The 16,091-nt window shown below is 34.3% G+C and overlaps 1 protein-coding gene across 1 annotated transcript in view; it reads left to right on the top strand.

Moving 5' to 3' along the window:
- Positions 1 to 1,002: 1,002 nt before the first annotated feature.
- Positions 1,003 to 16,091, top strand: part of LOC134538561 (epimerase family protein SDR39U1) — a 116,016-nt gene continuing 100,927 nt past the window's right edge. The window contains exons 1-3 of the mRNA XM_063379987.1: positions 1,003 to 1,200; positions 6,620 to 6,726; positions 12,580 to 12,787. Of these exons, the coding sequence (XP_063236057.1) occupies positions 1,170 to 1,200; positions 6,620 to 6,726; positions 12,580 to 12,787 (346 nt within the window). The 5' untranslated portion in view covers positions 1,003 to 1,169. The remainder of the gene's footprint in view (positions 1,201 to 6,619; positions 6,727 to 12,579; positions 12,788 to 16,091) is intronic.

Raw genomic sequence — 16,091 nt, 5'->3', positions numbered from 1 at the left:
TAGTTCTTTATTTTTGCTCGTAATTTGGTGATTATTTTATTCTTTTTTACAATGATGTGTGATGAATATTTCTTTGCAACCACTTTATGTGAACATCGACATTTGATTTTGTTTAGATCAACTTGAACTGAAACAGAATTTGCATTTAAATTCGCATCGCTATCTGCAATGTCTGAGTTACAGCACTGTTCTGTAATAGTACTTCTTTGTTGAGGGAATGTACAATCGTGTGTCCTCTTTTTGGAAGTTTACGGGCCTGTTTTTATTTTATTTTCAACCATGTATGATGGATACCCAGGGAAAATAGTAGGGACAGAATTTGGAAGTAGTCTCTTGTTTTTAGTAGAAATACTAAAGCATTCATTACTAAAATGTTTGCTGCAGACAACTGACCTAGCTGAAGGCTGCCATTTATCACTGCTATCAGGACTTTCCTGTCGTGAAATGACTTTAAGCCATTTGTCACGCAAATCACAATTTGTTGGAAACTGATGAAATGAAATGCCAGTCACCTGTGAGGAATCACTTTTGTTGGTACACAACAATACAGCATCTTAAAATATAAACAAATAAGTAAATGTATGTCTTTTTACAGTGTGCAGGGATACTAAAGAGTTCCACACATCAAAAGCATTAAATCCATTGCCTAACGAACTAGCAAAGCGTTAATAAATTCAATGTTTACATCATTTTGCACCATTATACCAAAGAACACTTTTGAATATTATATTACCAAATTACATGCAAAATAGTCGAAATCATTAATTTCCCGCAACTTATAACCGGTTTAGTCAACTTACTTGCACACTGCTAACAAATAAACCCCAGGAAAATGTTCTTTCATCAACAATTCGACATTTCATATCATAAGCCATGTGTTAATTCACAGTGTAAACACCTGCGCTTTAGCGGCATTGTGCGAACTACACTCAATGTTCCACATTGAAATCATTGATGCGAAGGCCTTCCCAAACTCGTAGGCAACGGCTATGACAACTGTAGTGTTGTTGAAACAATCGATAGATGCCCTCGACAGGTTGTTGTTATTATTTATATTTAGTTCCTACGGTTTCCCTTTACTTACTCTATGCGGTTCCTATGAACATTGTGTTGAAATAAGATATTTAATTTTAAACAAATCTTAGTGAGTTGTAGAGTTTTAGTTTATTATGCCGAGGATAATAAACACAGTTCTCATAGGTACGTTAGCGTAAACCAATATCTTTATAATAAAGTTTTGGTTAGCTTAAATATAGTATTCACTTAATTTATAATACTTATATTATAATATTATGTGTGTTTACATTAATTGAAATGGAAAACCAATTAGGGTAGTAAACAGTAATGGTTCCGGCTGTAATATTCTAACATTAATAAATACCCTTGTCTTTTTAAATCATACTTGGATTATCCTATATTCCTGATTTGAGTGAAGTTAGATTCGAAACCCAGATTCATTTCAAAAGCGTTTGGTAATTATAGCACGGTGCGACAAAACTTGCAAAGCGTGAGTGCAAGAACGGCATAAATGATTTAAGTGGGCATTTATGAAAATTGATGTTAAACAATACTATTCTTAAGAGTACTGGGCATGTTGTATGCCACAGACCAAGTAATTTTAACAGAGTTTTATTAAAAGTAGGCAATATAAAAAATTAAAAATATTATTAAATGCTCTACTTTGTACAACATATCAGATTCATTTTTATTAATGTTTCTGTTTGTTTTACTGTCCTCTGAACTTGTCACATTGCTGACTGTCAAAAAATTATCATTCATAGTCACATCGGTTTCTGTTTGTCCTCTGTCAGTCCTCTGAACTTGGCACATTTGATCCTCCATTTGTCGAAATCACGTTTAAACAGCGATACAAGAAAACCAGAATTTCCTACCTTATAGTGAGGTACCTCACGTAAAGAACGCCTTGCTGAGTAGGGTTATTCTGTATGAAATCAACACTAAAATAAAAATAAAAATTTACTTAACCACTTCAGAATTTAATGAAATTTGAAATGAAGATTGTCCTCATAGAGATTAAGAAAAATGCCTTTTTTTTAAATATCTAAAACGGTTTCAAAATTACGGCTATGTAAAGTTTCCCAAAATCCGCCAAAAAAAGTAACCAACATATTTTTAAATCACAATAGCTTTTCTCCTAATTGAACTAGAAAAATGGGAGTGGTGGGTGTCATTTTACTCAGTTTTAAGTGCTCTTTCTTTTGATGTACAACACAACATACTTTGTTATTAAAAGTGATTCTGAAAAATCAAATTTAAAATTTTGATTTTGATTTTCTCAAAAAGAGCATTTTTGAAAATTGTTAAATAATTTCTATAAATAGGCTAGTTTATACTTTTGGTAAGTGATTCTTAAAATTTCAAAGTGGAAGGCTAAAGGGTTCATAGTTAAATAATAATTTTAAAAAAGGGTGTTTTATGAAACTGTTAGTCAGCTTACCTACCACAGATTTCTTTACTATATTACATTAATTATGAACATAAAATTAAATTTTTAACACTTACATCTTAGGCAAAAGTTATTCAGAACTTCATTATTTGTGAAGTTTTTATGGCTTCTTCAGATGTTATTACATAAATAAAATCCTTCCTGTAGCAGTTGTGGGATCAACTTTACAAAGTAGCTACATCTATCTGTCAGTGGTATCCACAATATGTCCGGTATTCTTGGATATAAAAATGATAAAGAAGGACAGCAGGATGCAGAAATGTCACTTTTAGTTTATCTTATTCATTCTTTTCCAACACATATGCCAGCCACCACTTATATACAGCTGTTATATATCCACTAACTTCTGCTGTCATTTATAGGTTTTCAGGGAATTTTTGGATGGTCACTGTTTCCTCCTTTGTATCTTCAGAGAATATTTTTACACATATCTTTGATACACTTGAATTTACAGGCATTACTGTACCAGTAATATGAACTAGTCTCAGGACACCTAATTTTAAATACTGATATTAAGAAAAATACTTCAAAAACAAAAATCTGACATATCAAAATATTATCTTTTAAGATTTATTTTTAAAGTGTATCGGTTGATAGTTGTGTTTCATGCATTAAGAATAAGAAGAAATTGGGCAAACAAATCTTTGTTTATACTTTAGGCACAGTGGTATTTTGCTTAGCAATTTCAGGAAGAGAGGTAAGTATAGTAATTAGTATTATGTTGCATTCAGTATGTGAGAGTTAATGTCAAAAATATTGCAGACTGTTAATTACCTGTCATTGAAGAGGCAGAAGTGCTTTTATCAATACTTGTTGAGTTTTTATGTGATAGAAGGGGTGTCCAGCTACTAAAACACACAAACCTCTATTGCTGTAGTAACTGGACACTGGGCTGTAACTAGTGCAAGCAGGATTTTTTTAAAAATACCTCAAATTGTTATATTATAATACATATCTAACCGACATAAAGTAATTGTTTAAATATTATAAAAAAATCTTTGCCAGATCCAGTGACTGGACTCCTGTCCAGTCCCGTCACTAAAACAAAAATGTCCGATAACTAAAACAATACCTTTTAATGTTAGGTATTAGGCAAGATACAATGAGTTAAGACACTAGGTTTATAATTCCATTAACCATGAAACAGTATTTATTAAAAACCATTTGTATTAGTATTTGGTAATGATAATTGAAGATACTTTTGCCCCTTAACGAAAGTTATTTCAGGATTTTTGTAGTTTCAAACTTCCACCCTTGTTTTTATGAAATTATTTGTTTTTAAAAATAACCACCTGTACCTAATTATCTCATTAACTGGCATATAAAGTTTATTAAGTATATGTATATTTTTTAACAATGGAACATAGGCTAAGTATTAAAATTGTTATTAGGTCCTAGGTACCTACATTAACTTTTGTCTTTTGTAATAGGTTAGTTTACCTTTTTTTTTTTGTAAATAAGCCAGTTCTCTGCTTAAATTTCAGGTAAAATGTCAAAAAAAAACTAGTTTTCGATATGAAGAGGCAGCCATGGAAAGAGCTTTACAAGATATGGATAAAGGTATGGGCTTAAGGGAAGCTTCAAGAAAGCATGGTGTGCCATGCTCAACATTGCATGGAAAAAGAACAGGGATGTATCCACTTCAGAGAAAAATGGGCCCACAGTCATACTTAACGCAAGTTGAAGAGAAGAGACTAGTCGACTGGATGATAAGTATGGCCAAGGCAGGCTTCCCAGTTTCAAAAGAAGATCTACAAAACAGTGTAAAAGGTCTTGTAGTCGAATTGCATCGAGATGTCCCCTTCACAGATGGCTGTCCAGGAAGAAGCTGGTGCACATCATTTTTAAAAAGACACCAGAAAATTTGACAGTGCGTGCACAAGTCTCCCAAGAGAAAATCTCCACATGTTTCCAAGAAGTGCAGGCATATATACAAGAGAACAATTTTTACTCTGTTCTGTTGGATAATAAGTGGGTCTTCAATGCTGATGAAACAGCTTTTTTTCTGAACCCAAAAGGAAATAAAATTTTGGCTCAGAAAGGTCAGAATAAAGTGTATCAAGTAGTGAATGCAGGTGATAAAGAGTGTTAAACAGTCCTCATCACACGAAATACTAATGGAGATGTCAGCCCACCACTGATTTGTTTCAAGTACGAACACATTCCCCAAGATCTTGTTGCTGAGATGCCAAATAAATGGGGTATTGGAAAGTCAGCTAACGGTTGGATGACTGGAGAAGTATTTTTCGAATTCATTTCAAATATGTTTCATCCTTGGTTATTGGAAAGTGGCATACAGTTAGCTATAGCTCTGTTCATTGATGGGCACTCTTCTCACCTAACACTTCATACAAGTGAGTTTTGTCAGAAAAATGGCATTATTCTAATAGCATTGTTGCCAAATGCTACTCACATCCTACAGCCTATGGATGTTGGTGTATTTAAACCACTCAAAAGTGAATGGAAAACCACTGTTCATAATTGGCGTATGCAGCAACTGCAAGAAAAAAAGGACCCTACACTGAGGAAGAAGGACTTTGGGAAGTTGTTAGAGGCAGCAGTTGAGAAATCAGTTTCTTCGAAGAATCTAGCCAGTGCATTTAAGAAATGCAGTCTTTTTCCATTTGATACATCAGCTGTTATTGTTGAGACAACTGTTCATAGTGTGTTGACAGAGGCAACTTTGCCTATACCAAAGCCTTTACAGTCTCAGAATTTGCAGAGTTGTAATAAGTACCAGTGTGTTTGCAGGAGATTACAACAATTTTTGGACCAGTTAAAATTGATGAATTTGAATCTGCTGGTGATATATGGATTGGAGATCCATCAGACAAAAACCTGTTTATCTTGTGAAAGAATGTCAAGAATGGCCAGAACCCATTGGAAAGTGAATCACGTACCAGTGACGTGAGCTTTGCAAGCATGCTTCCATCCCCAGCAACCTGTAGTATACCTAGTACAACACCAATTGCAAATGCTGAGTTTGATCCAGATTCTTCAACATCATCAAATGTTCTTGAACCTAGCCCTTCAATCAACATGGTAGACCATGGCTTAACTGACAAGAATCTCAAATCTGCAATTTTGCTTCCATTGCCAGCAGCCCATAACATACAGACATCTTCACCAACTGCAACTGACAAGTCTTCTAACATTGCTAGCGTAAAATTTCCAACACCATCTAGGCCTAAATCCCATGAACCTGGCCTTTCATCATCCACAACCACCCCTGAAAATGTTCCTTCCCCCCGCCCCTCTTCACATCTTTGTCATTTAGAGACGAGGAGGAGGGATGCGGTGCGAATGAGGCACTGACTGAGTGCGTTAATGGGGGAAACGGGAGTACCCTGGGACAAACCCATCACAAAGCATCTCAGCCTTAGATTTGTAGTGTGCATTTCTCTTTCCAATTCACAATTTCTGCTATTAGCACAGCCCTTGTTTTGGTGTGCTCTATTGCCATACGCACGCCATTCACCGCAAAAGTTTCAGACATAACTTTGTAATTAAATGAAAAAATTTTTAATGTATCGAAAAATTTTGTATTTTGTAAAGTAAAATTTGGAATGAGGATTGTGGAAATAAATTTTCTTATAGTTCATCAAGAGCATCATATGATAAGTTCAATTTTTTTTTCTAAGGAGATGTAATTTTAAGATGCCATCTTGGTTTCAACTGTTTTTGGTGACATTTTGTTTATATCATTTAATTTTAAGAAGTTTGGCTCTTTTCAGCATTGCACTTACTTTCATGGAATGCCTTGTTATTAATAGTGACTAACTGTTACAAATAGTTTCTCATGTAAAATAATAATTGGTGTTTAGCATTTAATTATTATTTTTTGGTCAGAATAACAACTGTAACAATACTGTCAGTAGACACTATTTTACAGTCAGAAAAGTCGAGAAATATGACAAAATATATATTAAAACTTGATATTGTTAACAATGTTTTACAAAATAAGTCTTATAATGTTATGTAATTAACAACTTGGTATAGTGTCATTCTGGCAACGGTGCTCGCCATTTACTCAGTACTGCAATCCAAGCGTGAAACAGACTGTGGCTCACAGCAACATCTTCCGGGTTCACCACTTGCGGAAGATTCTGAGTTCACCCCGTCTGGAAACAAACTGGGATCGCTCTGTTCAAGGTGGTGGTTCAGGCTTCATCGGCTCTGCGCTCACCAACCTCCTGCGTGCCAAGGGATACGACGTCATCGTCGTCTCCAGGATGCCGGGTCCCCAAAGAATATCTTGGGCGAGTGCACTTACAAAATTTTCAATTCCGTGTGTTTCCTTTCCTCTCCCAGCAGCACCTGCGTTGAGGGAATTTTCGGGCTTGAAACACCCGATACAGATTATTGAAAGGACTCAAGGGACTTGCATTACACCTATATCTTCATTTATTCGCCATATGTTGTGGTCACCGCTTAAAATCAAAGTTGCCATATCTTGACTTATCGTTTAAATTGTATGACTAAATGATATGAGTAAAATCAAATTCAATTTTTAAAAACCTAAAATCTTTATACTTATATATTTCCTTGAGATATATTTATTTGTAGGCATTTAGCCGTTATGTATAATTTACTTTGAAAAACATATAAAAATTTAATATTTTTTTAACTCCACGCATTTCCCACAATTGTCTTTTTTTTTGGTTGTACAGCCTTCTTGTTGATGGCTCCAGATATATATATATATCACGTGTTTGAGGGCACGGCGTGGGTTGCACTTATCATCCCGCCTATCTAACACAGATACACCTATGACTAGGCGGGCCCCTTGAGTTTCATACAGTTTGAACTCACTTTTGGACTATCTTCTCCTCGTGTTGAGTTCACCTTGAGCAATGTGATGGTGGGAGTTCTGTCTGTGAAAATGCTTCCAGGTCTGCAAACGGTAGTCGTTAGGACGACTCATCTGTTGGACATGTTTTGAATGGCTTTAGGGGCCTCGTCATTTTGCCGTTTTCCTTTTTACTTACAAACATAAAAAAAATTAACGTAGTATTTGCATCTTTTGCCTTATTAAATATGCATTTTCAAGTACTATTTACAGAACAAACTCTTTAAATGCTGACATGCAGAAATATTACAGAATAAAAATAAAGGTAAGGTTTTACATCACACAGTTCTATATATGTAGGCTTAAGGAAATTGACTACATTTGCAACAACATGCACTCAGCATACAGAAAGTTTTCAAACTTAAAGGTTTTTTTCCCCCTCTGCTGTTGCTGATTTAAGTTCACTGCCAATCAGCAGACGGTACGTCAGCGGTATAGAGAAGCTAACAATTGTTTGTAAATGTGCATTTCAAAAATAAGCTAAATATAATTTGTTATGCAGGGTTCCAGCAGACAAGGAAAATGTGAACATCAGGGATAACTCAGAGAATGAAAAGGTGTCTGGAAAACACAGGCAAATTGACAATATATAAGTACAAAACCACAAAATATTAGACTATGAGCAATTTTTCATACAATATTTACACAATGATGTATTAAAACTGAATGTGTCCTAATATAATTGTGAAAGTTATGATGTTTGAATTTTGAATGTTTGTTACTCAGTCATGCTCAAACCACTATGTATTAGGATGAAATTTTACATACAGCTAGCTCATTTCCTGGATTAACACATAGGCTACATATAATTATTAAATTCCATCTCTAAGGGTGTTAAAAAAAGAGTAAATTGTGTTTTATAATATGACACAGTCATACATGGACATAACAAACAGTAAATGAGTGTCATTGCTCTATGTCTGCCACATGTTCATATACGTAGTAACTTGTTAACCCTTTGGTTGGTGAGGTAAAAATTAATTTTTGTGTATCCTCTAGAGGGAGGTTTTCCAAAAAAAAAAAAATTTTTTTTACTAAATTTTTATTTCTTACAGAATTTTTACGATTTTTGTGAAAACTACAAAATCTTATAATTTTTTTGCAAAAACAATTATTAACATTAGTTTTAAAACATTTTAATAACTGACATTTTCAATTACATTTTTTTTTAAATATACATATAATAATAACATATACACATTGTACACACCGATCAGATATTTAAAAAAAAAAATCAATATTTCGGTGATCACATGTACTTTCAATATTTTGAATAAATATTTTAATATTTTAATAAAAATTTAAAATATTTACATACACAGTTTCTTACAATGCAATCAATTTTGACTCGAAAAAGAATGCCAATGAAAGATTTTTATTTCAAGTTTCAGGATGAAATTATTTCGGTACTTACAATATTATACATATATAATAAACAAAATCTGTTAACAAATTTAAAAGTTTTTTATTGTGTGGAATGTGCTGAAGCATGGATGTACGCTGAGTCCTACATCACATTCTGCACACATCCACCTTGTTTCTTTTCGCCTTGGTTTTGTCTTTGTGCTGTGCTTGCACACGTAACACTGCCTTTGTGGTTTGGCCTTCGCTGCTGTTGATGGCACTGGAGTTGGGAAGTGTCGAGCAGTTAGCAGCAATGGTGTTGGGGTGATGACAGCTGAGCGCCGCCCACCTTTTGCAGTAGTTGTCGAACTAAATTGAATCTGAACTGCACCAGCCTAATTTGATTGTTATGACTGATATTGTACATAATACAGGCATTCAAAATTATTATGTCCAATATATGGAAAAACAATTTTTTGTACCATTTTATTGTCTTCCTAGTACTATCAACAAAACTTATCTGCATGTCAGTCTTATCCACTAACCCCATGTTTCGATTGTAGTCAACCACGGACCGAGGCTTCATTATGCTTTCACCCTATGTTCGGTCATTTTTGTCTGTTTCGACAAACACGTGGTTATGAACAGTAGTAAGCATGCAAACCTCCCTTTTGTCATGCCACTTTTCAGCTAGAATGTTTTCTGTGTGTGAAACTGCACACTGACCTTTTTTTTACTTTTTGTGGAAATCTCGGCATTTCTTTCCTGTTTGGGCGCACTGTTCCGCATGCACCAGTCTGATGATCAAAAAGAAATCCGAACAGTTTTGGGCTTGTGTACCAATTATCTGTAAACAAAATGTGACCTTTGTCTAGGTTGGGCTCCAAAAGTGTAATGACGATAGAACCTGAAATGCCGAGATCGCTGATTTTGACAATGTTGGTTTCACTGCCAGTGTAAACAATAAAATCAACAATATATCCTGTCTCACAGTCACACAAGACGAACAACTTAACACCAAATCTGTGCCGCTTGGATGGAATGTATTGCTTGAAGACCAAACGACCCTTCCACATCATAATGCTCTCGTCAATACATAAATTTTGATGCGGCTTGAACAATGTCTTGAATTTCATTTTGGTAGTTTCCAAAACAGTACTTATTTTGTATAGACAATCTCCGTGTGGCTGACTGTTGCTATCAGAAAAATGTAATAGACAAAGTAAGAGCAAAAAATGATCCTGTGAAAATATTTTTCCAAAAATAGTAGAAGACAGAATTGGGTCAGTGGACCAATAATCATTTATACGGTTTTTAGCTGTGTGGGGCATGAGTATAACTACATCTAAAAATGTATAAAATTCTAAAACATTAGATTTCACCCATTGTTTGAGTTTTGATTTTTCTTTGACTTCAAATCTTTCTGTTATGTATGAGTGGTACTTATCCGATTCATCAACTATGTGCTGGACCAAATCTTGATCAAACAATATTTTGAATACATCCAATTCACTGAAATTTTCCGGCAAATTGAATTCATCTGTGAGCCCCGAAAAAGAATTGTCAAAATTTAATGTCCTTGGTTGGAAATTTTCATTGTTTTCGGAAAGAGTTTTCTGTATTAGTTGGAACATCTATGCTCACCTCTGTTCCTGTAGTTGCATTCGTGGCACCTAGACTGGAAACTGCATCACTGTCAGTGTCTATGTCACTTACACTTTCATCACTTCCTGATTCCCAGTTAGCGATAATTTCTTGTAATTCTTTTTCAGAAAGTATTTTTCTTTTGCGAGATGTGGCCATTATTACAAATAGTTTCAAAAAAAATTATATACGAATAACAGTCATAAAAACATTCGGTAAAACAGTAGCACTATATTTCTACTTCTACGCATTTATGGCCAATAGATAAACCCCGGGACTGAACATCGTTTGCACGAACAAGCCACTTGTATATCTTAGTAATACAAATTCAATGACACAAGCATATAGATGGAGTACATATCAGACTGAAAAATAATTGCAATATTGCGAAAATATTGTGTTGTAAAGTTCTGAAAATGATAGCTATAGGCTATCCATCTTAGTAAGTTCCCAGTGGAAAAAATTTTGTACTTGCTGCTCAAACAATTCCTTCATCAATACGATTACTAAAATAGTTGTATAGAAAACAGATATTTGATTCATAATATTTACAAACTTTATTTTAAATCCCTTTCTTTTTTCGCACAGATTTCTGGCTATTATGAAGAGCCTATAGTTCAGTATCTGTGACCGCGAAAATAAAAGCACTCTCAAATAAATACACCCCTGTTCGCGTTACCGGGAGATGAGCAGATAAAAGATTGACTCTGCAATTCTATAGGTGTGCGACTGTTGCTATCGTTCAAAAACCCCACATATAAGGACTTGACTACGCCGCTATCTGACGCATTGTGTTTCACCACCTTGTAAAATATGCAAGAACTTTAAAAATCACTGGGAATCATTTAGTAAACTGTACAAGAGAATGTAGGACATAGCAAAACATTATACTGCCACCAAAACGTAAAATTATGGTCAGACTATTAAATTTAAGTTAAAAACGTACATTTACGTTCATACTCTCTAATACCATTAAAAATATGCCCGTACATGTACGTTCATATTAGCCAAAGAGTTAATTGTGCAGGAATAAAGTTTAATTGACAGTTTGGCATTTAATGCATATTTGTTTCTATTCGTTTTGGTAGAAATTGGTTTTCTAATATATCTATCATGTCAGATGGACTGATTGCATTATGGGATGGGGAAATTTGCTGAAGTAAAAATTAAATACACACACCAGTAAAAAATTGGTTGTCTGTAAAGTCGGTTTACGGACGATAGTTGAACGTGACAACGTCATAACAAAATATTAATAAAATTATTGATCCAGAAGAAAAGGAAATATCATATTAGGCCTGAGACTGAGCCGTAATAGGTTTTTGCAACCAAACCATTTAGGCATTAAAAATATTATATTCTTTGAGGAAGAATTTTTTTTTTAAATTTTTCTATCTTTTGTATGATAAAATCTACCTCTGCATACTTTTATGAATAAAATTGAATCATTTTTATTGTATTATCACTATTTTGTATGGATACAAAGGAGTGAAATGTAATCTACAATTTAATTAATAAATTTACTTTTATTTGCATTTATTAATTCAAATATATTTATTACTTTTGAAATGTTGCGTGCGCCGTATTTATTTTTACAAGTACAAAAAAAAATTTGCAGCTGCCGAGATTCGAACCGATATCCTTTGAAGTCATCCATGCTAACCACACGCCCACGAGACCATATTGAGAAAATTGTTTCAGATGGTATAAATTAATAATATTCCATGCACGATATTTGTTTGAATTTCTTTTAACTAGCATATTCTCTGTTGGACTCGAAATATTTACACGCTCGTGGGCTCATAACTATAATACGGTGTGTGATTTAGTTCATCAAATAATAACTCATGACAAATAATAACCAATGTCAAACTAAAGCGTGAAAAGTATCACACCAGCAATAAATATTTAGTTACACAGCTAAAACAATACTCATACAAAACTGTTTAAAGTTACTGATTTACACTAGTAATTAAAATAATACGTACTTGTAAGAACGCCATTTCCTTGCGAATATACTCCCGTGGCGCGGTGCACAACAATAACCTCGGTTTTCCACCACGTGCCGGCTAAGTTCTCTGTACCGTCCGCAACATACCAGAGAGATGCCACGCATGCGTAAGTGGGACATCAGTAGTGGGACAATTTTTCGTGCGTGCAGCCAGCGTTCATCGATTTATTAGACGTCACGTCAAAAAGAGTGTGGGAACTTTGATGTGTTGTGTATTGGGGGTAAGTAGTTCCTAACTGTGCCTAAACATGTTGTGTGTTTCAGAACGACCTGGCAGAGTCCAGGCTGCCGCAGAACGTGACCGCCGTGGTGAACCTCGCTGGCCAGAACGTGCTGGACCCCACGCGAAGGTGGACCCCGGGCTTCCAGCAGAACGTGTGGGCCAGTCGCGTCAACACGACGGCTTCCTTGGCGCAGGCCATCGTCAAGGCAGCCAGCAAACCCAAAGTTTTTATCACCATATCAGGTGTAGGTAGGAAATAAAGTCTATTTATTTTGGCACTGTCAGAGATTAAGACTATTTAGGGTTCTCTGAATTGTAATTGCATATTAAGTTAACTGGTTCCCGTTAAAATGAACACTTTTGAAATCTTGTATTTTTTTCTCTATCAGTCAATAGGACAACAGAATATTCTTATTCTTCTTATAAGTATTTAAGTGATGTAAGCTAATGTCTGCCTATTTTTAAGTCAAATTAAAGGTCTGTGATCATTGATGAGTTTAAGGAGTAGAATCAGATTGTTCCGATTAGGTACAAATGTTTACTGCATTATTTGAGTTTTATTTAAAGTAATTTTTACGGATTTCACTTGTCATACAAGCATTGTAAATTAATTTATGTTGTTAATTTTTATTTCAGACATTCAGAATCAAAGAAAAATGATTGCCAGGGCTTTAAACTGAAATCATAAAAGAAGTATTAAATTGATATACACGTGTGGTGTCTTTCAAAATGGTTAGAAAATTTAAAGTTTTGGATTTAGCTTAGTAAACATTGATATGGGTGTATATTTGTCTTTGATGGTATTTAGTCTCCTGTCACGTCTTCTGAATTGTTTTCACAGTTTCAGTAGCAGTTGCTGTAGCTTCACTGTCAGAGAAGATCTCGTGAAAACTTTACTTTTTTTCTGTAGAAATAAATTAAAATCATTGTGTTCTCTGAGAAGATAATGACCAGCCAGCATCTTAAACAGAGGGTCGCTCCAGCCAATGAAAGCTGTAAATGTGGACAGAATCAAAAGACATGGCAGAGACTGAACACCATCTTGACAGTATCAAAGCTAAAAGGGCACCTATGTCAAAGTGCACTAAGTTAAATTCAAAATTTAAGCATTTTTGAACTTTTTGAGGTGCCACATGTGCATATCCATTCAATACTAAGATTATAATACAGTGAAACTTCAATAATACAAACCTGAAGGGACCATAATTTAGTCTCTTTGTAATAATTAGGTTTTTTATTAACCATTCTATTATAAAATTCAATCAAAATTTTTATATTATCAAATTAAAATAAAATTTAAAATATTTTGTAGTTTACATTTAAAACACACCTAAAATAAAAAGGATATACTACCAGAAAATTTATACACAATTTTATACAGCACCATATGTACTTTTTATGAGTTGTAAAATACAACTAATAAAAAAACATTTTGTACTGCTTTTTAAAGGATTTAAGACAGAAGGGTCATTTCATGCCAGATAATCCAGCCAAGATAACACATTGTCCACCCCACCATTTCAGATTTGGATGAAATTTTGTACACAGTATCTTCAGACAAATACAAGAACCAGTATTTTTCATTTTTGGAATATTGGCTCTAGTTTGGAATTTAAAGCCCTTCCCTCTGTTTGGAGGAATTTTTTTACTCTGCAACCAAAGTCGAGTGACACATCTTGCTTCAACTTACATTTGTAATAATATTTATTAATCTAGAATCGTGAAATTCACCAAACTTATTCATAATTTTATGTAGATTACAAATATCTCTCGTAAAATGTAATTTAATGCCCAGAAGTACATGCAATTTATGTTAGAAGTGAAAAAAATTAATTACCAAAAATTTTAAACATCAATTTAGTAAACCTATTATAACTTTTTTCTATTAATCTTTACATTCTTGGGCCTTGTGCCATTAGAAAGAACACAAAATTTGCTACAAAATAGTTAAATAAAATTTGTGGATATTTATCTTCTCACCCCACCTAAAAAAATGTTTTGGTAGATAGAATTTTTGTTGAATTACGGAATTACAGTAGTTAAAGTTAGGTCTGCAAGCTGTGCTCATGAAAATTTATTTTTTACATTAATCTTGTCACTTGATGTTGTACATACCTGAAGTAAGTCTACTTTAAGTTCTTTATCAATGTAATTATGAAGAAGCTGATTCCATTTTGATCTTTTTGATGTAATTTTTCTCTCACTCATGGATGTCTGTTTATAATGCACCCTTCCAACCTGAGTCTCAAATTCCGGAACAAAAATAGTGCAAAGAATATTGACTAATTTCATTGACTAATTTCACTGACTAATTTCACCCAGCATTAATCTTCCTGCCCATAATTATGATGTTCAGGCCAGTAAAATAATTTAGCTGGCCAGTGAGGATGCATATACGTAATCATTGCATCTTCATTTTCTTTTTCAAGCACTAACCCATTATAACATTTATAATCATAAACTGAACACACATGCGAATTGTTTTTAATTTTGAGGCTCTCCGTTTTTTTCAGTCAAAGAGTACTCTGACGAAAAATTCTCATCATAGCTAATTCGCTTAGCTGCTATTAAAGTTTTAGATAGAGAGATGAAATAGTGCTAGAACCTTGTTCCAGGCACAGTTGTGAACTCTGAGAAACACTTGTTAAGCTTTTCTTCCACTGCGTGAACGTCATCTTCTTTTTGATCAGCTGAAACTTAATTGTAGTAAAGTAGGTATTCATTGCAAAGTTGAACATCTGCTCATTTGTCAAAGTTTGATCTTTATATGGTCTTTGCTAGCTTACTCTAGATACTGTTCTTTTAGCACATCCTCCAACACCATCACAAGCTGTTTTACCATGACTTGTTGCATGAAAGGTCCCAGAAGCTTTTAAATTAAAATCTTCCAAGTGATAGCAGAGGTTGACCAAACTTATAATTCTTGGTTTGTGCTGCACTAATGTCTGTGGTATAATCCAATTGATTTATTTGAAGTAATTCTTTATGAATTAGTAAGCTCAATCTTCTTTGAACCTCATATACAAAGCAAACATCATGGTTTAGGTAATCTGAGCTAAAGCACAGACATATTACGTACATGTTTCTCCATCCTTTCTGAAGTACAGAAGTACTGGATGTAATCTGCAAGCAGAACGCAACCAATGACACGACTGAATTTTGTCTTGGATAACAAAAGAATAGTTTTCTGCAAAGTCCACAAAATAAGTGGTGTTCATTTCATTGTGATAAGTCTCCTGTAGCTTGCTTTAAACGCCACATTAACAATGCATCCTTGATAAAACCCATTTCGCCACCTGCGTGAACAATTATCACTCGCTCGCCTTTAGATACTGGTTTCAACAGGCCTGCATTGCTTTCGTCACTCCATGATTTGGCTGTACAGTGCGAGCTCAGTATATACTCTCGTCCATGTACACTATAGGCCTGCCTTGCTGCCTAGCTTCCTTTATCTCTCTTAGGTACACAATCCATTTGTATTTTATTTCTTGCCTCTCTGTAAGTACAGAACGGTTTTTTCTCGTTTTCTTCCATCTAAATCCCAATTCCCGTA

This window comes from Bacillus rossius, chromosome 13, assembly GCF_032445375.1.
Source record: "Bacillus rossius redtenbacheri isolate Brsri chromosome 13, Brsri_v3, whole genome shotgun sequence".
NCBI lineage: Eukaryota > Metazoa > Arthropoda > Insecta > Phasmatodea > Bacillidae > Bacillus > Bacillus rossius.
The sequence above is the reverse complement of the archived record's forward strand: the minus strand, read 5'-3'. Positions and strand labels throughout refer to the sequence as shown.